Raw genomic sequence first — 26,357 nt, 5'->3', positions numbered from 1 at the left:
CTGCCCAGTTTGAACTCTCCACAGTGGGTAACTACAGTTATAATAGGTTCTTATCACTCCACAGTTTTTTTTTTTTTTGACGGTCTTGCTCTGTTGCCCAGGCTTGAGTGCGGTGGCACAATCTCGGCTCACTGTAACCTCTGTCTCCCAGGTTCAAGCAGTTCTCCTGCCTCAGCCTCCCGAGTAGCTGAGATTACAGGCGTACACCACCGTGCCCAGCTAATTTTAGTATTTTTAGTAGAGATGGTTTCTCCACGTTGGCCAGGCTGATCTCAAACTCCTGACCTCAGGTGATTCACCTCCCTCGGCCTCCCAAAGTGCTGGGATTGCAGGTGTGAGCCTCCCCGCCCAGCCTCCACAGTTTCTTTATGCATATTTAAGCAGATATAAATGGGATTTTCTCTTTTTTTAAAGACAGTAATATTCACACTTTTCTCCACTTTTAGATTTTGTTTAATGTGTCCAGGAGATTTTCGTATCAGTACACAGAAAGCATCGCGCCCCCCCCCCCCGTGCCCCCACCCCCAGTTACTTAGTTTGTGTGGATGTACCATAACTTAAGTTGTCTCTTGATGGATATTTGGTTTATTTCTAGTCATTTTCGGGTTCAAACAGTGCTGTAAATGAATAATCTTGTACGTATAATTTGCCCAAGTATGTCTGTGGGATACATTTCTACATATAAAATTGTCAGGTCAAATGATATGCACGTTTAACATTTTGCTAGATGATGCCAAGTGACCACCATAGTGGTGATTGTACTAATTTTGCATTCTTATTAGCAATGTATAATGATCCTGTGGAAAAAGAGAGTTTATCAGGGTTGCTTTAGCAGTGAACCTACATTTTATTGCCCATGTCCTCTGAAATGTTTATTAGATAATGTCCTCATCAGTTTTGAGTCACTATGTGAAAATGTCAGATTTCTGTCATCCACATGGAAACAAGTTAAATTCTTTTCATTGTTACCTTTTTCTTCTAGTATTTTACCTTTCTTCTTTCACTCACAGCCAAACTTTTAAAAATAATAAGCTGTCCTTGTTTCTAATTTTCATCTTTCATGTGCTTTTCAACTGATTACAATATGTTTCTACTCATGCTACTACATTAAGATAGCTCTAAGATTGACAGCGACTTCTCAATTGATAAATGAGATGGATATTTAAAAAATCTTATCTAAACCCTGTGGTCTTCAAAACTGTTGATGACATCTTCCCGGAAACTCACTCAGCTTTCTAGCGACATCACTTTCACTTGATTTTTCTTATCTGACTTTTCTCATTTTCTTTCCTGTTCACATTCTCCTTGGGTGATCTCATCCATTTTCCATTGTTTCAGTTACCATCTGTATGTGGATAACTTCTGAATATGTATACTTCTAGTTTAAAATCTGTGGTATCTAACTGCCACTAGCCAACTAGGATATCTCCGAGGCTGCTTAACCTTGTCAACTGCCCAAACTGAGCTAATTATTTTCTTTTGCTATTCCCCTCCCAAAGCCACTGCCTCCTGTCTTCTCTGTCTCGGTGAAGGGCACATTTGGCCCTCTGTATCTGTAGGTTTCACATCTGTATATTCAATTAACCTTGGATTGAAAATATTAAAAAGCTTGAGGCCAGGAATTTGAGACCAGCCTGGGCAACATAGGGAGACCTCATCTCTACAAAAAATTTAAAAAATTAGCTGGGCATGGTGGCATGTGCCTGTGATCCCAGCTCCTCAGGATACTGAGGTGGGAGGACTGCTTGAGCCCTAAGAATTTGAGGCTACAGTGAGCTGTGATCACACCACTGCACTTCAGCCTGGGTAACAGTAAGGCCCTGTCTCAAAAAACAAAAAAGAGAATATTAAAAAAAAATTGTGTCCTTGTAAAAATGTACAGACTTTTTTTCTTGCCATTATTCCATAAACATTACAAGTAAACAATTATATAGCATTTACATTGTATTAGGTATTATAAATAATCTAGAGATAATTTAAAAGATACAGGAGGATGTGTGCCTAGGGTATATAACAGTGCCATTTCATGTCAGGGACTTAAGCATCTGTGTTTTGGTATCTATGGGAGGTCCTGAAACCAGTCTCCAATGGACACTGAGGTACAACTATTGTACCCTCTGTTGTTGAAACCGAAAGCCTGGGCATCATTTTTGACTCCTCTCTTTCACCTCTATATCTAATCAGTCACCAAGCCCTGTTGGTTCTGTCTCCTAAATATGTCAAATCTGGCCACTTCTCTATCCCCTCCACCATCATTCTAGTTCATGTTGATGCCATCCCTTGCCTAGATTACTCCTAACTGATTTGTGTACTTCCAATCCACTCTCCACACTGGCCATAGGGATCTTTCAGAAATGAAAATCTGACCTAGCCACAACCCTGCTAAACTCATATCTCTTGGTAAAGGCCAAACTCTTCTTATTCCACTTCCAACTTCACAATCTGTGCTTCCGCTACATTGGCCTTCTATCATTCTTTGAATATGCCATCCTGTCTTGCATTATGGGGTCTTTTGCACAATTTGTTTTTTTCTATTTGGTAGGATTCTTTCTTGACTCCTCCTACCTTTGTCCCTTCCTTTTGCCTGATTACTCCTGTTTATAACACGAGATCTCTGCTCAGGTTTTTTTTTTTTTTTTTTTTTTTTTTTGAGATGGAGTTTCCCTTTGTCCCCCAGGCTGGAGTGCCATGGTGCGATCTCGGCTCACTGCAACCTCTGCCTCCCAGGTTCAAGTGATTCTTCGCCTCAGCCTCCTGAGTAGCTGGGATTTCAGGCATGCGCCACCATGCCCTTCTAATTTTTGTATTTTTAGCAGAGACGGGGTTTTACCATGCTGGCCAGGCTGCTCTCAAACTCCTGGCCTTGTGATCCACCTGCCTTGGGTTCCCAAACTGCTGAGATTACAAGCGTGAGCCACTGCGCCCGGCCAGCTTTTTAAAGAAAATTTTAGAGACGGGGGTCTCGCTTTGTGGCTCAGGCTGGTCTCGAACTCCTGGGTTCAAGTGATCCTGCTGCCTTGGCCTTCCAGTGGTGGGATTACTGACATGAGCCACTGCACCTGGCCTCTGCCCAGCTTTTGGGAAGTCTTCCCTGACCTCTTCAGATCTTTGTCAGGAATATTCATATCACTTTTTTTTTTTTTTTTAGACAGGGTCGCACTCTCATCCAGGCTGGAGTGCAGTGGTGCGATCTCGGCTCATTGCAACCTCCACCTTCTGGGTTCAAGCGATTCTCCTGCCTCAGCCTTCCTAGTAGCTGGGACTACAGGCAGGTGCCACCATGCCTGGCTAATTTTTGTATTTTTAGTAGAGATGGGTTTTCTCCATGTTGGCCAGGCTGGTCTTGAACTCCTGGTCTCAAGTGATCTGCCTGCCTCGGCCTCCCAAAGTGTTGGGATTATAAGTGTGAGCCAGTGCGCCTGGCCTGAAAAAAAATTTGATGAATGGATGAATAAATGAGTCTCCTTCATGAGTTCATTTTCCTTTGTATGACTTTTAAAGTTGTTCCCAGATATCCTGCCTTCAGTCTTCCTTGTCTGTGTATAATCTCATTTTTCTCCCACCCATTTGTTAATGATTCCAACTCTGTACTTTTTTTTTTCAAATTTTAAAACGTTTATTTTATTGACACATAATAGATACACATTTGTTATATGCCAATGTATATCTATTATGTGTCACATGTTCTTTGTCTATAATTTAGACTCTTCATTTGAGTTTATATTCATATATGTGTGCCTACTAGAAGTATTTGAAGGTATTGTGATCTATAGATATCTCTAAAGCTGATCTCATCATTACCTCTCCTTTTTCCACCATCTTACTTGCTTCTCCTGTATGGCAGTGATGTTAACTTTTAATCTGTCATCAAAGCTAGAAATGTCTGAGCTATTACACATAGCTTTGTCTTTCTTACCCTTCCCTCAGGTGTAGGGATTAATAATTCCAGTCCATTTAAGAAGGATTTATTAAAAATTTATTTTGTATATGTATCAAATTTTGAACCCAAATCTCCTAAATTTCATAGGCTATATATGTGTACATTAGAATAAAAGCCAAAAATACAGCACACTTATTCTTTCCCTTAAGAAGATGGGACTAATATTAGAGGACCAGTGCACACTGATTTTTTTTTGAATGCATATTTAAATTACTGTTGCATAACTACCCTAAAATTTAGCTACTTAAAAAATTATTTTGTTGTGTTCATGGATACTGTGGGTTAGGATTTTGGACAGGGCATAGCAGGCATGACTTGCCTGTGTTCCACCGTGACTCTGGTTCATTTGGGAAGACATTAAGGCCAAGTGTTGACAGCTGAGTGAGAGATGATCTGTAGTGTTGACTATGTCTGACGTGAGACATTAGCCTAGGAGGACTCAAGGACTAAAATTGCTAATGGAGCATCTGTAAGTAGCCTCTACTTATGGTTCGGGCTTTCTCAGTATGTAGCAGCCTCAGAATAGTGTATGACTTTAAAAAAATTATTTTATTTTATTTTTTTAAATTTTTGAGACAGAGTCTCGCTCTGTTGCCCAGGCTGGAGTGCAGTGGCGCGATCTCAGCTCCTGCGAGGAGGCGGACCGCCCATTCCGTGCCCGGTAGCCGCGAGGGACCGGCGGCGGGCTCGGGGCTGCGGCGAGGTGGGGATGGCACTCCCCCCCCGCCCGCCCCGTGGGGCGGCCCCGATGTTCGGGCGGCGAGCAAGAGGCGGGCCCTGCAACCTCTGTCTCCTGGGTTCAAGCAATTCTCTTGCCTCAGCCTCCTGAGTAGCTGGGATTACAGGCATGTACCACCCTGCCTGGCTAATTTTTGTCTTTTTTAGTAGAGACAGGGTTTTGCCATATTGGCCTGGCTGGTCTCGAACTCCTGACCTCAGGTGATCCACCGACCTTGGCCTCCCAAAGTGCTAGGATTACAGGCCTGAGCCACCCCTACATTTTAATGACAGCTCAGGGCTCCAGAAGGAAGTGTTTTAGCAAACATGACAGAAACTTCATTGCCTTTTCTGACCTGGCTTCTGAAGTCATGCAGCATTGCTTCAGCTGCATTCTCTTAAGTTACAGGAGAGTCAAAATCTACCCGATTCAAGGAGAGGGTGCATAGACCACTATATGTGATGATAGGAGTGTCAAGATCACATTATAGAAGACCATGTCGGATGGGAGATAGGCTTGTGGCCATCTTTGGAAAATGCAAACTTTCATACCCGTACATGTATGAAATGTTGCTATAATAGATTGCCCCACCTTAGGGTATTGCCCAGTTGTTGGAATCCTTCCATGGCTCTGCCCCCTTACCCTGTTCTCTGACTCTAGTGTCTGAAAATCTTGCTCATCAATAAAATGGAAAACTTAACATTCATACAACTTACATTGAACCTTTCTAATAAACCTCTTTTTATATTGGAAGAATACCTGTGTGACATAGACATAAATTATTTTATTAATGTAATTGAAATTTGAGAAAAGTGGGGTGAAAGCATTACTTATTCAGCAGAAAGTAAATATGTTTCTGCTACTTAAAGTCATAGGAGCAAGATGTTAACTAAGTGGCATCTCATTGCAAATGAGTACAATATTTTTGTTTTTACAGATATGCAATATGATGAGGATGATGATGAAATCACCCCGGATTTGTGGCAAGAAGCATGCTGGATTGTAATCAGGTAACTGGACCAAACTGAATTAGCCTGAAAAGGCACTTTAGATTTCCTGCTTATTCTTCTTGATAAATAGCTCTTCTATATAAATATGCTACATGAGAGTAGTTATTTTATTTATATATTTAACATTTTAAGTATTTCAGACCTAAAAGTTACACAAAGAATTCATTTAATCACTTTAACCAGATTCCGAAAATGTTACCCTGTACTACATTTCTTTGTCTTTTTCTCTTTTTGTATATATATATTTTTTTCTGAAACATGTGAGAGTAACTTGCAGATCATTTGACCCTGGGAGGTTGAGGTTACAGTGAGCCAAGATCGCACCGCTGCACTCCAGTCTTGGTGATAGAGTGAGACCCTGTTTCCAAAAAAAAAAAAAAGAATAACTGCAGACATAAGAACATTCTTTTACATAATCACAATTATGGTGATCTTATTTAATCTATAGACCTTACCCACATTTTGCCAGTTGTCCCACTGGTGTTTATAGCAAAATACAAATTTTTCTGATCCTGGATCCAACCTAGGATCACATACTGCATTTACTTGTCATGGCATATTCTTTTGTTTCCTTTAATCTGGAACAGTTCCTCAGTGTGTCTGTTCTTCTTTTTTTTACCTTGACATTTTTGAAGAATACGGGCCAGTTACTTTTTAGGATGCCTTTCCGTTTAGGTTTGTCTGATATTTCTCATAATTAGATTCAGATGATTACTTTTGGCAGAAGTGACATAGTCTCAGTGCATCATATCAGGAGGCATGTTTGTTTCATTACTAGTAATGTTAATTTGATTGCTTGGTTTTCTCATTATTTTAAATGGACAAAGTTAAAATTGGTTGTATTTCATTCCAAATTCCCATCCAATTCTAAGTGTAACTAAATGTAATAAAATTGCAAGAAGCCTTGTATAGGTAAGAAAAGTAACTTATAAGTGATAAAGTAACATCCTGTAAGGTTAGGATGTTAAAGGCTTATAACTCTTCTCTCATCCCCTGACAGCTGTTTTATATACAATAACATGATGATGGATGCCTCTCTGAGCCCCATCAGCTCCAAGGTGCATGTCCTTTTGGTCAACATTCTCTCTTTTCAAAGAACTCATGCTTCCGACATTCTGCCAGTTGTATTCAGAGTATAACTGAATAACCTTTCTTGAACATTGTTTTGTGAAAGAGATACTGATTTGCCTGTAATCCCAGCACTTTGGGATGCTGAGGCAGTCAGATCACTTGAGGTCAGGAGTTGGAGACCAGCCTGGCCAACATAGTGAAGCTCCATCTTTACTAAAAAATACAAAAATTAGATGGGTGTGGTGGCGCACGCCTGTAATCCCAGCTACTTGGGAGGCTGAGGCAGGAGAATCGCCTGAAATTGGGAGGCAGAGTTTGCAGTTAGCTGAGATGATGTCACTGCACTCCAGTCTGGGTGGCAGAGCGAGACTCTGTCTCAAAAAAAAAAGATGTTGATTCAGCATGTTGTCCAGAATCTTACAAAAAAAAGTATTGAAAGCCAGGTGCTGTGGTGTGTGCCTATATAGTCCCAGCTACCTGGGAGGCTGAGGCAGAAGGATCACTTGAGCTCAGGAGTTTGAGTATTGCCTGGGTAACATAGTGAGACCTTGTCTCTAAAAATAAATAATTAAAAAATATATATTGAGTTTTTGGGATATAAGTATATATTTTTCCATAAGGAGTTGAGGGTGAGGATGGGAGCTCTGTTTCTGGTGGCAGGGTTTGGAGAAGGGGCCGGGGCGGCAGTTGCCATGTTTGGTTGCAAAGGTAGCAAGAAGCCCCTGAAACAGCCCAAGAAGCAGGCCAAGGAGATGGATGAGGAAGATACAGCTTTCAAGCAGAAACAAAAAGAGGAGCAGAAAAAGCTTTAAAATCGAAGGCTGTGGGGAAAGGGCCCCTGGCCACAGGTAGAATTAAGAAATTTGACAAAAAGGCTTGGCGAGGTGGCTCGCGCCTGCCCGTAATCCCAACACTTTGGGAGGCTGAGGCCGGTGGATGACTTGAGCTCAGGAGTTTGAGACCAGCTTATGCAACATAGCCAGACCCTGTCTGTCTCTTTTTTTTTTTAAAGAAAGAAAAAAAGAGAAATCTGGCAAAAAGTCAGCTTTTCATTGTGCCTGAGGTGATGGTGACCTTTGATTCCATTTGTATTTAAACATCTGTGTTCCCTGCCATAATATCTTTTGCCACCTATAGCTAGAATGAAGCATTATCCTGGAGCCATTTAAGAGTAAACTTTTGTAAACACAAAAAATAAAACAAATTGGCTGTAGAAGACTAAACTTTACTGAGACAGTTACATCTTCTGTGATGTTTGGGTGTTAAACACCAAGAGATATTTTATTAGGAAACAATAACCAGGTAGATGTTCTGTGGAGTGTGCCTATATTCTACATTCTCCCGGTAGAAAAAATATTTTATCTTAGGTGAAAAGAAGTTGTTTTCAACATATGTGGTAGATTGCTCAAGGATAAAATACTCTATTGTGAACTGTCATAGCATTTATCATTTGTTACAAAATAAATTATTTGATTTTTAAGTTTAAATTGACTGTAGATACTTTGGCTATTGAGAAATGAATTTTGATTTTTTTTTACTTTTTAATATCAAGTGATCTTGTGAATGTGATATTAGTTAATATCACAAGTAACTTCATAAGATGACTTCAGGTAAAATAAACAGAGTAGAGATCATAAATATGAAATATTTATATAGTTTAGGTGTTTAAGCACCATTCTAATGATTTTGGGGAAAGTAGCTATAGTTCAGCTTCCTGGGATAATGAAACTTATCTATAGTTTAGAAGCTATTTCATCTTAAATTGCCTATAAAAAACCATTGCTATGTATATTACAGGCAATGCCATGTTTTTCTTACAATATCAATGGCTAATCCACATGGTTGTGAGAAATTTCTTTCCCATTATGTGGCAGTCTCTACTGAAATAAATTGCCCCAACTGTTATTTAGGTCATACCTTACACATGTGTGATTGTCTGCTGTGTTTTCTACCATAGGACCTAACTTCTAATATTGGTGGCCATACTTGACTGGATCAGGGTGGGGCCAATTTGTTGGCCTGTCACTGATGTGCGAGGTGACCTGATGAAGCCAAAATGGGAGGCTGATGATTAGTTGGACTCTGCATATTGTCTTAGAAAATTGATGTGAAGATGGGGGAGTCAGTAGTTGGGGAGTAGAAGCTAAGAAAGTCTCACAGATATAAGATGACAGAGGTCACAAGATATAGGAGTGGAGACGTGTAGGTGTGGTGGGGCACTTACTACTGCTGAAGGGTGATGGGATAATCTCGAGGGTTGTGCTACATCCTCCAGCCTCTGTGATGCCCAGCTTTGCAGCTGTCCCTGGATGGTAATAGGGAGTGATCTGTTGAGATCCTCTTGCACGTGTATCTACTTGTCTCTGTATGTCTTTCCCCACCCCTCACCTGAAAAGTATCTGTTCCTTATAAATATGATGTCTGCTTTTTAGATTGCAGCTCTCTCAGCCATGCTGCATTTTTATCACCAGTCTTTTGCTGAGTATTTTTATGTAAAGACTTATTCTTCTTATCCTACCTTTAAGAATTCAAAATAGAACTAATGATCTATAACCTAAAGTTGGCATTCTCATGCATTATTTTAGTCATTAATATCACTACCCTCCGTCCTATTCAAATGAAAGTTCTTATTGTTATCTTTGACTTTTCTTTTAGTTTTCTCTCCTGACATATTTGTCAAGAAATATTTCAAAGAGGTGGAATAAAATATGTCCATAAAGGGCATAAAGTTTTTTTTCTTTGAGATGGGGTTTAGCTGTCTCCCAGGCTGGAGTGCAATGATGCAATCATGACTCAATGCAGCCTCAAACTCCTGGGCTCAAGTGATCCCCCTACCTCATCCTCTTGAGTATGTGGGACTATAGGCACATGCCACCATGCCTGGCTAATTTTTTTCTTATTTGTTGAAATGAGGTCTCATTGCGTTGCCCAGGCTGAACTCAAGCAATCCTCCTGCCTTGGCCTCCCAGGAGCTGGGATCCTTATAGTTCTTATATTGTGCTTTAAGTATTTTACCCCCAAATATAAGCTGCTTTTCCCCAAATAATAAGTTCTACAAAGAAAATATGCCCGGTTTCATCCTTTTTAAGATACCTCATAGTGTCTTGTTTAGTCGTTGACATATAATGGTTGGTATTTTATGACTGTTTGTTGAATAATGAAAATGGGGAAATAATGAAAATGGGGAATTATGCTAGAAATTATCACTGAGTTGCAACTGACTGAACTCAAATATTTTCCCAGTTCCTATTTTGACGAGAAAGGCTTGGTTAGACAACAGCTGGATTCTTTTGATGAGTTTATTCAGATGTCTGTTCAAAGAATTGTGGAAGATGCTCCTCCTATAGACCTACAGGCTGAAGCTCAGCATGCTAGTGGAGAAGTTGAAGAACCGGTAAGATATTTCTAATAGTTACACAGGTACAAGAAGCGTATTGGTTTGAAATTTTAGCCCTTCTCTTACCTGGCTTAAAGGTTAAAAAAAGTCAGTTGGAGCTTTTAGCAAAGTACTTACAGCACCGTCAATCACTTTCTGATTTATTTTCTCTAATGAAGAGGTGTGTTTTTTTGCAAGTTATCCCATCCTTATTCACATAGTAGGTATTGAATAGCTGGGAAGAGAGGACTCTGAAATATGAACAAATAAGAGAAGTGAGCCAGAGATGGTCACATTGCTTTAGATAGATAACCCCGCTTTTTTCTCTCACAGTGTAAAAATAATAAAAAATGTTTGAAGGAATTTTCATCTGATTTTATATATTGTATGAAGTACATTATTATAACCATATGAGATAAGAAAGCAAAATCACCCAAACATAGCAGCTATCTTTACTAAGTTTCTTGTAGCTTTTGCTCACATATATGCAGGTTTTTTAGCATTGTTAAAATCATACTAAGGGTATAATTTTATAATTTGGTTTTACATGAGTGATTATAAGAAGTATGTAGTCCAAAATAATGACTGTCCCAGTTTTAGAGAAGTTGAGAGGCAGCTGTTGGAACATATTGGACTTTGAGAGACAGGGAAAACTGAGAAACAAAGTGAGGTAGGGAAAGCCCCCAAAACAGAGCTAGACACAGGGAGAGTTCATTGTTTCTAGCCTGATCAGTTTCTCTTCTGTGTAGCTTATCTCCTAAGGGCTGGTCTGTTATTTCCATTTTAGTTGGACATGCTGTACAGAATTTTGCTATTAAGAATGAAAGTGATTGGCTCTTCTAGGGCTGTGCTGGAAAGGGGGACATTAAGTTTCTTTTTTATTCTTGGGTCATTTGTTTCTTTTTTACAGGGTCTACAGGTGCCCACCACCATGCTTGGCTAATTTTTTTGTATTTTTAGTAGAGATGGTGTTTCACATGTTGGCCAGGCCGATCTCCACCTCCTGATCTCAAGTGATCCACCTGCTTCAGCCTCCCAGAGTGCTGAGATTATAGGCATGAGCCACTGCACCTGGCTTGTTGGGTCATTTTTTCTTCATGGTCTTTGTATAACAAGCCAGATAACAATATAACATAGCAAATTCAACGTGCCAGTAACAGAAGTACTAAAAGAGGAGTAGATCTCTAACACCTAGTTATCAGAGCTTAGTAGAAAAGATGGAAGAGACTTAAATTTACTGTGAAGAACTCTCTTAGAAGAGAAAAGGTGCTTAGTCGTTTCAGCAAGGAAATATTTGGTGTGGCCGGTGCAATGGCTCATGCCTATAATTTTAGCACTTTGGGAGGCCGAGGCGGGCAGATCACCTGAGGTCAAGAGTTTGAGACCAGCCTGGCCAATATGGTGAAACCCCGTCTCTACTAATAAAGTACAAAAATTAGCCAGGTGTGGTGCCAGGCACCTGTAGTCCCAGCTACTAGGGAGGCTGAGACAGGAGAATTGCTTGAACGTGGGAGACGGAGGTTGCAGTGAGCCGAGATCACGCCACTGCACTCCAGCCTGGGCGAGAGGTCGAGACTCTGTCTCAAAAAAAAAAAAAAAAAAAAAAAAGAAAAGAAAATACTTGGTGTATTTAGGCTGGGGACCACAACGATCAGTATGTGATTTTGGCTTATCTATTTTTTTTGAGACAGAGTCTCGCCCTGTTGGCCAGGCTGGAATGCAGTGGTGCGATCTCGGCTCACTGCAGGCTCCGCCTTCCGGGTTCACGCCATTCTCCTGCCTCAGCTTTCCGAGTAGCTGGGACTACAGGCGCCTGCCACCACGCCCGGCTAATTTTTTTGTATTTTTAGTAGAGACAGGGTTTTGCCATATTAGCCAGGATGGTCTCGATCTCCTGACCTCATGATCTGCCTGCCTTGGCCTCCCAAAGTGCTGGGATTACAGGGCTTCTTTATTTTTAATAGGCATTAGGAAGATAAGATGGAACCCGATTGTTGAAAGCTTTGAATGTCATTGGATGTTATGAGGAATTACTGAGAGACTGTCAAAGAATATACATAAAGCATTATTTTAGAAAAGTTACTTTGGAAAGTGATGCTTGCTTGGAATAGAAAGAGGCTAGAGGAGGCCAGATGTGGTGGCTCACGCCTGTAATCCCAGCACTTTGGGAGGCCTAGGCAGGCAGATCTCTTGAGGCCAGGAGTTTGAGACCATCCTGGCCAGCTTGGTGAAGCCCCATCTCTACCAAAAAATACAAAAATTAGCCAGGCCTGGTGGTGCGCCTGTAGTCCCAGCTACTTGGGAGGCTGAGGCAGGAGAATCACTTGAACCCAGGAGGTGGAGGCTGCAGTGAGCCGAGATCACGCCACTGCACTCCATCCTGGGTGACAGAGTGAGACCCTGTCTCAAACAAAACAAAACAAAACGAAACAAAACAAAAGAGACTGGAGGAGATAAAAATCTTAGAATAGCCTATGATTAAGATAATAATGACCTAGACTAGATGATGGCACAGATAAGGAGTAGAGGATTGGCTTCCCTCTGGTTCGTTATCACCACCGTTCTCTTTGCCCTTTATCTACCCCAGCTTGGGAGACTTGAGTGTCAATAATTAATCATTAGTAAAACGTCTGCTTACTCCTGTTTTCTTCTCTGAGACTTGATTTAGAGAAAAGTACACTATCCATTTATCTCTAGAAAGTTGTCCTCATGGATCTTGTTTTATTAGGCAGCAAGTGAATGTTTAATTGAAAAATTTCTTTTTTTTTTCCTATGGACTAAGCTATATTCCAGCCAGAGTTGGAAGTTCTCAGTCCTTTATATAGAATGATTAGGATATTTTGTGTGTTTTTTAAAATAAAAAAATCTTTTCTTTTGTTAACTCTACTCCTTTGACAGATTAATTTGTATATTTAACTGAAGAGAGGTTTATTTTTTAAAATGTTCTATTGATTAGAGCACAGTTCTAGTTGTCTGGATTTGTTATCTTTGTTCTCTGGTCACTTTGTATTTTTGATGATGCTTACCAAGGAGAGGGCACAAGAAACTATATAGATCATTAATGTAAATCCATTTTAACTGTTTCATATAAACTCAGAGCACATGATGTGTACAGTCTTTACTTTTAGTATATTAAGTCTCTTTTTGTCTTCTGCCTTAAGAAAGCAATTAGCAGATCCTTCTGTAGTTGATAAGTGTGTGATGATTGGGTGTGAGATGTGCCTTCCTTAAACCTTGTTACAAACCTTGTTAGCACATTACCTGTCTAATGTGAAAAAAAATTTTTAAGAAAAGAGGAAAAAAGAAAGTGATTTGGTTTAAAACTTAATGTCTATGCAATATGGATATTGACTTTGGGAAGTCCCCATTTCAGTAAAATGGATGAATTTTGCCAGTTTGTAGAGTTGCTTGTACTTAAAATGTTAATGTCAATTAAAATGGAATCACTAAAACTTATGGAAAAAATTATTTACCCTTTTCATGTTTTTTTGTTTAATTTCAGCCACGATATTTGCTGAAGTTTGAACAAATTTATCTTTCCAAGCCTACCCATTGGGAAAGAGATGGTGCTCCTTCACCAATGATGCCCAATGAAGCTAGATTAAGGAATCTCACGTAAGAAAGAATTTTTCCTTGTCAGCAGTAGATACTGAAATAGAATTTTGAAAATGTAATTTTAACCACTTGAGGATTTGTTTTAACAGATACCCTATTGCTTAACTGTGATCTACTTTTATTTTCAAAGGTATTCTGCTCCGCTTTATGTTGATATAACAAAAACAGTCATTAAAGAAGGTGAAGAACAACTTCAGACTCAGCATCAGAAAACTTTTATAGGAAAAATTCCAATTATGTTGCGGTCAACTTACTGCCTTTTGAATGGCTTGACAGATCGTGATCTTTGTGAGTTAAATGAATGCCCTTTGGATCCTGGTGGCTATTTCATTATTAATGGATCAGAAAAGGTATAGTAACATTATTTTAAAAAATTACAAAATGGTAGTTAAAATTTAGTTTAAAGTTGAAATGAAAAAAAAAAAAAAAAAAGATTTTCCTGCAGGATAACCTGGCACTGACAGTTGACTTGTTTAGGGTATGACAGCTAAACTTACATAAACCAAAGCTTTATTTAGCTGTATATAACATGCACTGGAAATTTGGTCAGTTTTGGAGTTTATGTATTTCTATGAAGCATTTATGCAAAATGGAGTTTGTAAAGTTGAAGAATTAAATATTTCAGTGAGCCTATATGGTCAGATTAAATTAAGATGCAGATTTTACTCTCTTTTCTCTTCAGTGATGTTTTGGATTTTATGGCTGTAACTTTCTTATTGTCCAAATAGGTTCTGATTGCCCAAGAGAAAATGGCAACAAACACAGTTTATGTGTTTGCCAAAAAGGATTCTAAATATGCCTACACAGGAGAGTGTAGATCATGTCTTGAGAATTCTTCCCGACCCACCAGTACTATATGGGTTAGCATGCTGGCAAGAGGAGGACAGGTATGGACTGGATATGATGCTATTTGGGTTTATTCCTTTGTGCTTTGTTTTAAAATTTACTAGACTGCATTCTTGGTCCAAAGAAGCTTTTCTGGAGCATATTGTTGTTATATATCGTATTGTTTACCTATCGCTGTGTAACAAATTACTCCTCTAGCAACATTTATCATCTCACGGCTTCTGTGAGTCAGGAATCTGAGTGTAGCTTAGCTGGGTCTTTTGGCCAAGCAACTCTCACAAGGCTGCAATCAGATGTTTCCCTGGGCCGTAATCTCAAGAGTCATTCACATGGTTGTCTGCAGGATTTAGTTCTTCATTGGCTGTTGGACTGAGTCTCAGGTCTTTGCTTGCTGTTGGCTGGAAGCCTTTCTTTGTTCCTTGCCATGTGGGCCTTTGCGTATAGCAGCTGACAGCAGCATAGCAGCTTGCTTCTTCAGAGAGAGTAAGCAAAAAGAGCCATAGAGAGTACGAGCAAGGTGGAAATCAGTCTTTTATAACTTAAAAGTGGTAGCAACATCCTCTTATTTTTGCCATGTTCTTTTTTGTTGGTTGCAAGTCAGTATGTCCAGCTCACACTAAGGAGGGTATTACAAGGGCAATAGTAGGAGGCAGGAATCATTGGGTACCAGCTTAGAAGCTGCAGACCATTGGTATAGTTATAAGCATAGGTTGCTTATAATAATGGAATCTGGTAGTAGCTAGCAGTTCTTAAATATTTGCTGTATGCCAATTCTGTTACTCAGATTGCTTGATTTAATTTTTACAGCTATCTTGGAAAACCTCTATTTCAGTTCGTGTGTGTGTGTGTGTGTGTGTGTGTGTGTGTATATGTATATGTATATATATATATATATATATATATTTTTTTTTTTTTTTTGAGACGGAGTCTTGCCTTGTCGCCAGGCTGCAGTGCAGTGGCATGATCTCGGCTCACTGCAAGCTCCGCCTCCTGGGTTCACGCCATTCTCCTGCCTCAGCCTCCCGAGTAGCTGGGACTACAGGCGCCCGCCACCGCGCCCGGCTAATTTTTTTTTTTGTATTTTTAGTAGAGACGGGTTTCACCATGTTAGCCAGGATAGTCTCGATCTCCTGACCTCGTGATCCGCCCACCTCGGCCTCCAAAAGTGCTGGGATTACAGGCGTGAGCCACCGTGCCCGGCCTTCAATTTTATTTAATAATTATGCATGTGTGGGATGCAATGTGATATTTTGATACATGTATACAATGTGTAATGATCAAATTAGGGTACTTAGCATACCTGTCACCTCAAGCATGTTTTTCATAATATTTTATTTGTAAGATAAGCAGTCTTCCCATGTGCACAACATTGCTGGGTATTGTTAAGAGATCATGAAAACACACAATCCTTATTGAGAAGGTGGCCAGGTGTGGTGGCTCATGCCTGTAATCCCAGCACTTTGGGAGGCTGAGGTGGGTGGATTGCTTGAGCCCGGGATGTGAGACCAGCCTGGGCAACATGGCAAAACACTTTCTCTAGCAAAACAACAACAAAAACCCAAAAATTAGCTGGATGTGGTGGCAGGCACCTGTAGTCCCGGTTACTCGGGAAGCTGAGGTGGGAAGATGGCTTGAGTGCTGAGGTTGCAGTGAGCCCAGATTGGCGCCACTGCACACCAGCGTGGGTGACAGAGCCAGAGCCTGTTCCAAAAAGAAAAAAAGAGAAAAAAAAGAATGGTTTTATTGGGAATACAAGCTTTAGACATTAAATGGTAGTAACACAGTGCAGAGGCCAAATGACACCTATTACATATAACAGTTTTAGAGAAATTTGGAGGAGAATGAGGTTACTAGTATGGTGTGGTCCATGCAAAGTTTTTTTTTTTTTTTTCTGAGTCAGGGTCTCATTCTGTTGCCTAGGCTGGAGCGTAGTGGCGCGATCTCGGCTCACTGCAACCACCACCTCCTGGCCCAAGCGATTCTCGTACTTTAGCCTCCCAAGTAGTTAGATTATAGGCATGCTCCACCACACCTGGCTAATTTTTGTATTTTTTGTAGAGACAGGGTTTCACTATGTTGCCTAGGCTGGTCTCGAACTCCTGAGCTCAAGTGACCTGCCTGCCTTGGCCTTCCAAAGTGCTGGCATGAGCCACCGCCCCTGACCAGTTTATGAAACTTAATAGAGAAGATGGGACTTGACTTACACTTTGAAAGATGGTATGGCTTTATATAAGCAGAGAGAAACTGGAAGGACATTCTTATTAGAGGAGAGTGGGGATGAGTATTTGGAGAATCACTGGAAGATAGCTCTAATTGAGCTGGATGAAGTATGTTGAATAGTGAGTGACAAGTAGATGATCAGGGTGGATCTGGATTAGTGGATCTTAACTAAAGGTTCACATCAATAACCTAAGACTCTTCGAAGTACAAAAGGGGCCCGTTTCCAAATCTGCTGACTCAATAGTGGGAATGGGAGTGGAATGGGGCCCAGGTACAAGTATTTGAAAGAGGTCCCCAGGTGATTGTGATGTGCATTCTTTGTCGAGAGGCATCGGCCTGGATGACAGAGGGCAAAGACATAAACAGTATATTAGGGAGACTATCATGGCAACTCTGAACAAAATGAATTAATTAGAGAGAGAAAGGAAAATGATCTGGATTTGATGATAGGTTTGATAAGATAAAAGGATGAGTCAATTAAGATACTATGGTTTGTATTCTGAGGTTCCAGGAGAGCGGTGAACTTCGAGTAACTGATTTAGGAGAGAACATAATAAGTTCAGTTTTAGATAAGATTTTTGGGGAGTGCATGTTGTAGACATTTTTTTTTCTTTAAATTTTTTTTTTTTTTTTTTTTGGAGACCAAGTCTGGAGTGGCTCTATCCCAGCTCACTGCAACATCCGCCTCAAGTTCAAGTGGGTTCAAGTGATTCTCCTGCCTCAGCCTTCTGAGTAGCTGGGATTACAGGCGTGTGCCACCATGCCCAGCTAATTTTGTATATTTAGTAGAGACAGGGTTTCACCATGTTAGCCAGGCTGATCTCGAACTCCCAACCTCTGGTGATCCACCCGCCTTGGCCTCCCAGAGTGCTGGGATTACAGGCATGAGCCACTGTGCCCGGCCTGTGAGCCACCGTGCCCAGCCTAAAATTTTAAAAATATTTGTAGAGATGAGGTCCCACTATGTTGCCCAGGTTGGTCTTGAAATGCTGGGCTCAAGCGATCCTCCCGCCTTGGCCTCCCAAAGTGCCGGGATTACAGGCATGAGCCACTGTGCCCAGCTGTATTATTTTTTAATGTTCTGCTTGTTCTGGGATAAGATCCATGATGAAACAAATAATAGACTAAATGGAATAATTGATGTCCAGGTAGAAACAACCAATTGGCATTTGGAGATATGGGGGCTGAGGGTACAAGAAAAAGATCAAGATAAAGATTTGGGTGTCATATATGAAAAGTTGTTACTGAACGAGTCCACGAGAGGAGTTCTGAAGCAGGAGGCCTGTGGTGGGAGGAGGAAGATGACAGAAGTTATTAGAGGGATTATAGTAATGTAGGGTTATGAGGCCAAGGGAAGATAGAGTGAAATTAATATTGAAGCAAACAAATATGATTAAAACTGAGAAGTCAGGTATGTCATAGGTTAGTAACTTTTAATTTGTCTTTGTATATGCGTACAATTAAAGAGGGAGAAATTGGAAAAAAGAAGCTGTGTGAAAGGGGCGGTTAGTTTTGAAACACTGAGACAAGGAAATGCCTCACAGACCAGCTCTGATTTAATATTTATTTTTTATTGTGTGCTTAGCTTTTTTCCGTATTTGTCTATCTGTATTCTCTCTCTCTCTTTTTTTTAACCTCTCATCTATTTCTTTCTTCCAGAGGTTTAATTTTTTGGAGGGGGGATAGGTTGGGGAGGGTGAGGAATCAGTATTCATATTTTTTTGCAGCCAAAAGTGATTTCCAAATACAGTATTGGGTAATTCTGAGAGAATCTTGGCATGCAGACAGGAGAGAATGGAAGTTGTCTCAGGTCTAAGTGACCAGCCTGTATGTAAAATTAGTATACTTGTTTCAGTGGTTTTGAAAAGCAGTCATAGGAGGTTCCTCACAGTATTGGGAGGCATGCTTCTTTTGAAATGTGCACAAAGAATATATATATATTAAATAGTTCTCTTGGTGTTTTTATATTGCTGTGAGCTTTTGTATATTCATGTTCTAATGATACTTTATTTTTCTAGGGTGCCAAGAAGAGTGCTATTGGTCAGCGCATTGTAGCAACTCTACCATATATCAAGCAAGAAGTTCCCATCATTATTGTGTTCAGAGCATTAGGTTTTGTGTCCGACAGAGATATTTTAGAACATATTATTTATGATTTTGAAGATCCAGAGATGATGGAAATGGTAATGTGAAAGCAAAATGTATTCACAGAGCTTTATAAGAGGTTTAGAGTTACTGATTGTTGCTGTTCTGAAAACATAGTAGAAAGCTGTTCTGAAAAGTAATTTAGCTGTCACAAATCTTATGCCATTTACTGTGTAGTGAAAGCTTTCAGCCCTGCCTGGGTCTCTTTTCTGACAGTTTGTTGTAAAATTGACATGAAAACCAGAGGCAGCTGGAGTTAATGACAGCAGCAAGAAGAAACATTGGTAAGGAAGCTTGCAGAAGCACACCAGCTTGGTGCAATTTAGTAAAAAGGGAAAATGAGTAGTTGATACCTGTTGTTTAACTTTTTATTTTGAAATAATTTCAGACTTACAGAAAAGTTACAAAAAGGCCAGTCATGGTGATTCACGCCTATAATCTCAGCACTTTGGGAGGCCAGGGCAGGAGGATCACTTGAGTCCACGAGACCAGTCTGGGCAACACAGGGAGACCTGTCTCTACAAAAAATGCAAAAGGTTAACCAGGCATGGTGGCATGTTCCTGTAGTCCCAGCTACTGCGGAGGCTGAGTTGGGAAGATTGCTTGAGCCCAGGAGGTGGAGGTTGCAGTGAACCCTAATCATGCCTCCCCACTCCAGCCTGGGTGACAGAGTAAGACCTTGTCTCAAAATAAGAAAAGTTGCAAGAATAATATATAAAAGTCTTATATGCTCTTCACCCAAATTCAACAGTTGTTACTTTTGTCACATTTGCTTTATCATTCATTCTTTCTATATATAACACATTTTTTTTCTGGACCATTGGAGAGTAAGTTATAGCCAATAGCCTCTTACTCCTAAAGACTTCAGTGTATATTTCCTAAGAATCAGTACATTCACTTAAATAATCATAGTATAATCATTTAAATTAGAACATTTTACTTAGATACAATACTGTTTTTTTGGGGGGAGGGGATAGAGTCTTGCTCCGTTGCCTAGGCTGGAGTGCAGTGGCATGATCTCGGCTCACCACAACCTCCGTCTCCCGGGTTCAAGCGATTCTCCTGCCTCAGCCTCCCAAGTAACTGGGACTACAGGCATGCGCCACCACGCCCAGCTAATTTTTGTATTTTTAGTAGAGACGGGGTTTCACTGTGTTGGCCAGGCTGGTCTCAAACTCCTGACCTCAGGTGATCTGCCCGCCTCGGCCTCCCAAAGTGATAGGATTACAACAATACTGTTAATGTACAGATCTGACTCAGATTTTTGTCAGTTGTCCTGATAATATTGAAAACTATTAAGTAATAAGATCTGTACATTAATAGTATATAGTAATTCAAGTTTAATCTCTTTTATAGTTCAGAGTTCAATTCAGAATAACGCATTGCATTTTGATTATATGTCTTTTTAGTCTTTTACAATCCTTCCTTGGCCTTATTTTTTTTGGAGACAAGGTCTCGCTTTGTCGCCCAGGCTGGAGTGCAGTGGCACAATCTCAGCTCTGCCTCCCGGGTTCAAGCGATTCTCCTGCCTCAGCCTTGTGAGTAGCTGGGATTACAGGCGCGTGCCACCACACCTGGCTAATTTTTGTATTTTTAGTAGAGACAGGGTTTCACTATGTTGGCCAAACTGGTCGCAAACTCCTGATCTCAAGTGATCAGCCTGCGTAGGCCTCCCAAGTGCTGGGATTATAGGCATGAGCCAGCGTGCCTGGCCTCCTCAGCCTTTCTTTGTCTTTCATAACAAAGTTTATAGAGGACAGGCCATTTATTTTGTAGAATTGTCCTCAATTGTGTTTTTCACATATTTCCCCATGATTAGATTCAATTTATGTACTTTTTTGGCAGAAAAAATACTTAAGTAATATTATATGCTTCCCAGGGCATCTCAACAAGAGTCATGTGATGTCATTTTGCCCCATTAATGGTACTGTTAACTTTGATCACTTCACAGTGGTGTCTGTTAGGTACCTCCACTGTAAGGTTACTATTTTTGTGGGAACCTTTTATGGGAAGGATTTTTGAGGTTAAATGTCCAGTTCCTTATAAATTTTTTCCATTGATGCTCCTTGTCTGAACAGTAAATGATATTCTTAAAATTGTCTTAAATTGTCCAGAGCGCTTAAGACTACAGAGAAATCTTTGTCACAGATTTTGCAGGCTAAATCTTTGTCACAAAGTTAGAACAGGGAGTATATTTTAGTTATTTGAATATTTGTTGGTGTGGTTACATGAGAAAATCGGGTTCTGGTTAGATTTTACTTTCAGATTTTGCCAGTAGTTACATGCCTTATTATTATTTGAGGCAGGGTCTCGCTCTGTCACCCAGGCTGGAGTGCAGTGGTGAAATTACAGCTCACTGCAACCTCGACTTCCCGGGCACCAGTAATTCTCCCACCTCCTGAGTAGCTGGGACCACAGGTGTGCACAATCATGCCTGGCTAATTTTTTGTATTTTTGGTGGAGATGGAGTTTTGCCATGTTGCCCAGGCTGATCTTAAACTCCTGAGCTAAAGTGGTTCACCATCCTCGGGCTCCTAAAGTGCTGGGATTACAGGCGTGAACCACCGTGTCCAGGCCCGATCTAGAGTTTTCGTAGTAAAGTGAAAAATATGATATGCTTTATGTATGTTGTCTTTTTGAGTATTACTGTTGGTTTTTTCAGCATTTAGGAAGCTTAGGCCAATTTTTACAAGTCTCTGAGTCAAGCATTCACTTCATAAAACTGCTTTATTTTTTTCTTCCAAAAGTACATTATTGTTATTCCTTTTTTCTAATCTATATTTTAACAAAATCATTTTTTTTAAACAACAGTGGCAGTTTCCTTTAAAAAGTATCACTTTGATTTACTGTACTATCTGTGGCCTCACTTTGGTTTACATGGCCTTTTTCTGATCTTTGTTTCCATGATTGGAATTTTGATGTTTAAACTTGTGGAATGGTCCTCGCTTCTGTAGCACATATACTAATATTGGAACAATATGTAGGTAAGCATGTCTCTGTGTAAGGATGAGACACAAATGAGAAGGGTTCCATATTTTTGTTTGACCCCTGGGTCCTCCCCCTGTCTTTAAAAAAAAACCCAAACAAACAAATTTGTGGACCAGTGATAAAAAGACATAGGAAATCAAGGGCAAGAAAGGCATTTCAGTGTCTGGGATAAGATCAGAGGGCACTTACAGAGGCCAGAGTTGTCAAATGTTACCCTTCATTTCTCATGCTCATTATCGTGTATAGTTGGAAATTTAGAATATGAGAACTGGTATGGAACTTAGAAATTATTTTATATAACCCTTTTGTAGATGAGGAAATCCATTACATGCCTTCTGAGAGGCCACAGATAGTGGCGGGAATGGGAGGCAGGTCTCTTTCACAGTATGTTTTTAAAATAACCTTTGGGCTGGGTGCGGTGGCTCACGCCTGTAATCCCAGCACTTTGGGAGGCTGAGGCGGGCAGATCACGAGGTCAGGAGATCAAGACCATCCTGGCCAACGTGGTGAAACCCTGTGTCTACTAAAAATACAAAAATTAGCTGGGCGTGGTGGTGTGCGCCTGTTGTCCCAGCTACTCAGGAGGCTGAGGCAGGAGAATCGCTTGAACCTGGGAGGCGGAGGTTGCAGTGAGCCGAGATCACGTCACTGCACTCCAGCCTGTGTGACAGAGCAAGACTGTCTCAAAAAAAATAAAATAACTTTTGGGCTGGCATGGTGGCTCATGCCTGTAATCCCAGCACTTTGGGAGGAGGATTGCTTGATCCCAGAAGTTCGAGACTGGCTTGGGCAACATAATGAGACCCCTGTGTCTGTAGAAAAGAAATAGAATGGGTGCAGTGGCTCATGCCTGTAATCCTAGCACTTTGGAAGGCCTACATGGGTAGATCGTTTGAGGCCAGAAGTTTGAGACCAGCTTGGGCCACTTGGGGAAACCCTGTCTCTACAAAAAATAGAAAAATTAGCTGGGTGTGGTAGTGCATGCCTGTAATCCCAGCTACTCTGGAGGCTGAGGCACGAGAATCACTGGAACCCAGGAGGCAGATATTGTAGTAAGCCAAGATTGTGCCATTGCACTCCAGCCTGGGTGACAAAGGGAGACTGACTGTGTCTCTTAAAAAAAAAAAAGAAAAGAAGAAGAAATAGTTGGGTGTGGTGGTGTTGTCTGTACTCCTCCTAGCTACTTGGGAGGGATCTCACCATTGCATTCCAGCCAGGGCAACAGAGTGAGACCCTGTCTCAAAAAATAAAATAAAAATAGTCTCCTTTGTAAAATATTAGGTTTAATTTAAATTAAATCTTTTTTTTTTTTTTTTTTTTTTTTTTTTTTGAGATGAAGTCTCACTCTGTTACCCAAGATGGAGTGCAGTGGCACGATCTTGGCTCACTGCAACCTCCACCTCCCGGGTTCAAGCAATTCTCCTGCCTCAGCCTCCCGAGTAGCTGGGACTGCAGGCACACGCAACCATGCCCTGCTAATTTTTGTAATTTTAGTAGAGACGGGGTTTCACTATGTTGGCCAGGCTGGTCTTCACTACATTGGCCAGGCTGGCCTTGAACTCCTGACCTTGTGATCTGCCCGCCTTGGCCTCCCAAAGTGCTGGGATTATAGGCATGAGCCTCCACGCCCAGCAAATCTTTTTTTTTTTTTTTTATATCCAGGGTACACACTGGATAAAAATTTATTTTTCTTTTGTAGATTTAGGTTCTCACTTTCTTTCCCTGGGTGGTCTTGAACTCCTGGACTCAAGCCATCCTCCTGTTTTGGCCTTCCAAAATGCTAGGATTATAGGAGTAAGCCCCACCCCACTCAGGCCAAACATTTTTTAATACCAAAACTGAAAACAATCTGGCACATTAACCATTTGTAGTTCAGTAAATTTTAATTTGACTATGAAATTTCTGTAAATTGATTTTAGATATCTGGAACTTTATTTTTCCATTGGTAAAATGTAAAAAAGAAACGCACCACTCTTTTTCCTTTTGAGACAGTGTCTCACTCTGTCACCCAGGCTGGAGTGCAATGGCACCATCTTGGCTCACTGCATCCTCTGCCTCCCGGGTTCAAGCGATTCTCTCACTTTAGCCTCCCAAGTCACTGGGACTACAGGCGTGTGCCACTGCGGCAGCTGATTTTTGTATTTTTAGTAGAGATGGGGGTTTCGCCATGTTGCCTAGACTAGTTGCAAACTCCTGGACTTAAGCTATCCACCTACCTCAGCCTCTTAAAGTGCTGGGATTACAGGCATGAATCACTGCTCCCGGCCATGCACTACTCTTTTTATAATGGAATTATTTGTATCTTTCTAGAAAGTGTAATTGCCTGTGCTGATGAGTGGTTTTTGTCAGAGATCTCTAGATCTCTGAGGTGTCTTCTAAGAGTTTGTGATTCCTTGATTTTCTAAAAATACTCACATATTTTATTATGTTCGTAGGGGTACTTGGCATGTTACAAACTAAGTGACAGTTTACTCATTTTAAGGTAACAACATGAATTTGAAAATAACTTTTATTTAAATTGTCTGATAGGTTAAACCTTCTCTCGATGAAGCTTTTGTCATCCAAGAACAGAATGTTGCACTAAATTTCATTGGTTCAAGAGGAGCAAAGCCTGGTGTTACTAAAGAGAAAAGAATTAAATATGCAAAGGAAGTTTTACAAAAAGAAATGCTCCCTCATGTTGGTGTCAGTGATTTTTGTGAGACCAAAAAAGCCTATTTCTTGGGGTATGTTAAGTTTCATTGTTTTAAGTTCTTTATCAAGATACAGTTGAGATAAAGGTTTTTCTTAGAGTCAAAAATGATGTTTTTAACATATAAATCAAGAAAAAAAGTCCAAAACTAAGTGTTTTCCTTCTTTCTTTCTTTCTTTCTTTTTTTTTTAAAGATACATGGTTCATAGGTTACTTCTGGCAGCTTTGGGTAGAAGAGAACTAGATGACAGAGATCACTATGGAAACAAGAGATTGGATCTTGCTGGGCCGCTGCTTGCATTCTTATTTAGAGGGTAAGGAATTACAGAATGAAGTCATTAAAGCAGGGAGATTTATTTCACTTTAGATTGATCATTGCATATGGCCAGGCTAAACTGTGTTGGCACCCACGTTGGGTACTTATGAAATTAGCTACATTCTTATTGCTATTTGCTCAGATTTAGTTTTGGTTCATGTCTAGGAAAGCCAGGTTTATGAGGACAATATATTACGTGTTTATATATTTTCTTTATTCCTCTGGTAGCTTTGTAAGATGTTTGAGAAAGCTGAATTATTGCCTTGGTTTTCCTAAGGGCTAATATTGGATTTTGTCCTGCTTTGTACACATATATACAAAAGCTGGAGATAAATATATAAAAATACTATCAGTGATTGTCTCACAGTATTGGTATTATGTGCAGCTTTTAATTTTATTCTTGATGTTTTTATATTTCCCATATTTTCTATAATTGGAAAAAAGTTATTTTTAAAAATGAAATATGTAGACAGTACAAAAAGGATAACATTAGCGTTGTCTTGCACGTGTTTTGTTATTTAGTATGTTATAGATAAGTGTTTTTCAACCTTTTTTTGATATTGCCCCACTAAGGAGCCTCTTTTAACATTTTTGTTTATTGAGATGGAATTTCGCTCTTGTTGCCCAGGCTGGAGTGCAATGGTGCCATCTTGGCTCACTGCAACCTCTGCCTCCAGGGTTCAAGTGGTTCTCCTATCTCAGCCTCCCAAGTAGCTGGGACTACAGGCGTGTGCCATCACACCCAGCTAATTTTTCTGTTTTTAGTAGAGACGGTGTTTCTCCATATTGGCCAGGCTGGTCTCAAACTCCTGACCTCAGGTGATCTGCCCACATCAGCTTCCCAAAGTGCTGGGATTACAGATGTGAGCCACCATGCCCCACCTCTTTGACATTTTTGTGTAGTTGCTCCCCTGCCATGTATGTTCACGTACTATACATATATCTGTGCTTTAGACATAAAAGAGCAACAACTTTCACTCTGCCCAAACAATTTTTGCTCACCTTCCCCACACTTTTTTTGCAATATTGCTCCTGTTGAGAATATATGTTGTAGACCTCTACATGTTTAAAATAATACCATTTTATTCGGCAGTATGTTTAAGAATTTGCTTAAAGAAGTGCGGATCTATGCACAGAAATTTATTGATCGAGGAAAGGATTTTAACTTGGAGTTGGCAATTAAAACACGGATCATATCTGATGGCCTAAAATACTCTTTAGCTACTGGAAACTGGGGTGATCAAAAGAAAGCTCATCAAGCCAGAGCTGGAGTATCTCAGGTAAGTGTGCCACCTATGACTACAGGCTCAATAGGAAACATGTTTATAGGACTAGTAGATTGTTTTGTTTGTTGAATGTAAATTATTTTGCTTTTCTTTCTTGGTCAAAGGTAAAACTACTGGGTGCCGGGTGTGGTGGC

At 40.3% G+C, this 26,357-nt stretch overlaps 1 protein-coding gene and 2 pseudogenes across 5 annotated transcripts in view; all 3 read left to right on the top strand.

Annotated features, from left to right (window-relative positions):
• POLR2B (RNA polymerase II subunit B) overlaps positions 1-26,357 on the top strand; it is a 53,882-nt gene that overhangs the window by 3,487 nt on the left and 24,038 nt on the right. For all 5 annotated transcript variants that reach the window (XM_063603806.1, XM_055111519.1, XM_034958757.2 and 2 more), the window contains exons 3-11: positions 5,596-5,668; positions 9,983-10,133; positions 13,618-13,730; positions 13,861-14,080; positions 14,459-14,617; positions 18,815-18,979; positions 24,459-24,655; positions 24,816-24,935; positions 26,031-26,217. In XM_063603806.1, coding sequence (XP_063459876.1) covers positions 5,596-5,668; positions 9,983-10,133; positions 13,618-13,730; positions 13,861-14,080; positions 14,459-14,617; positions 18,815-18,979; positions 24,459-24,655; positions 24,816-24,935; positions 26,031-26,217 — 1,385 coding nt within the window. The remainder of the gene's footprint in view (positions 1-5,595; positions 5,669-9,982; positions 10,134-13,617; positions 13,731-13,860; positions 14,081-14,458; positions 14,618-18,814; positions 18,980-24,458; positions 24,656-24,815; positions 24,936-26,030; positions 26,218-26,357) is intronic.
• LOC112439759 (small nucleolar RNA U13) lies at positions 13,291-13,386 on the top strand (annotated as a pseudogene).
• LOC112439691 (U6 spliceosomal RNA) lies at positions 21,880-21,980 on the top strand (annotated as a pseudogene).

This window comes from Pan paniscus, chromosome 3, assembly GCF_029289425.2.
Source record: "Pan paniscus chromosome 3, NHGRI_mPanPan1-v2.0_pri, whole genome shotgun sequence".
Classification (NCBI taxonomy): Eukaryota; Metazoa; Chordata; class Mammalia; order Primates; family Hominidae; genus Pan; species Pan paniscus.
Note: the sequence above shows the minus strand (reverse complement) of the source record. Positions and strands in the feature narration are given on the sequence as shown.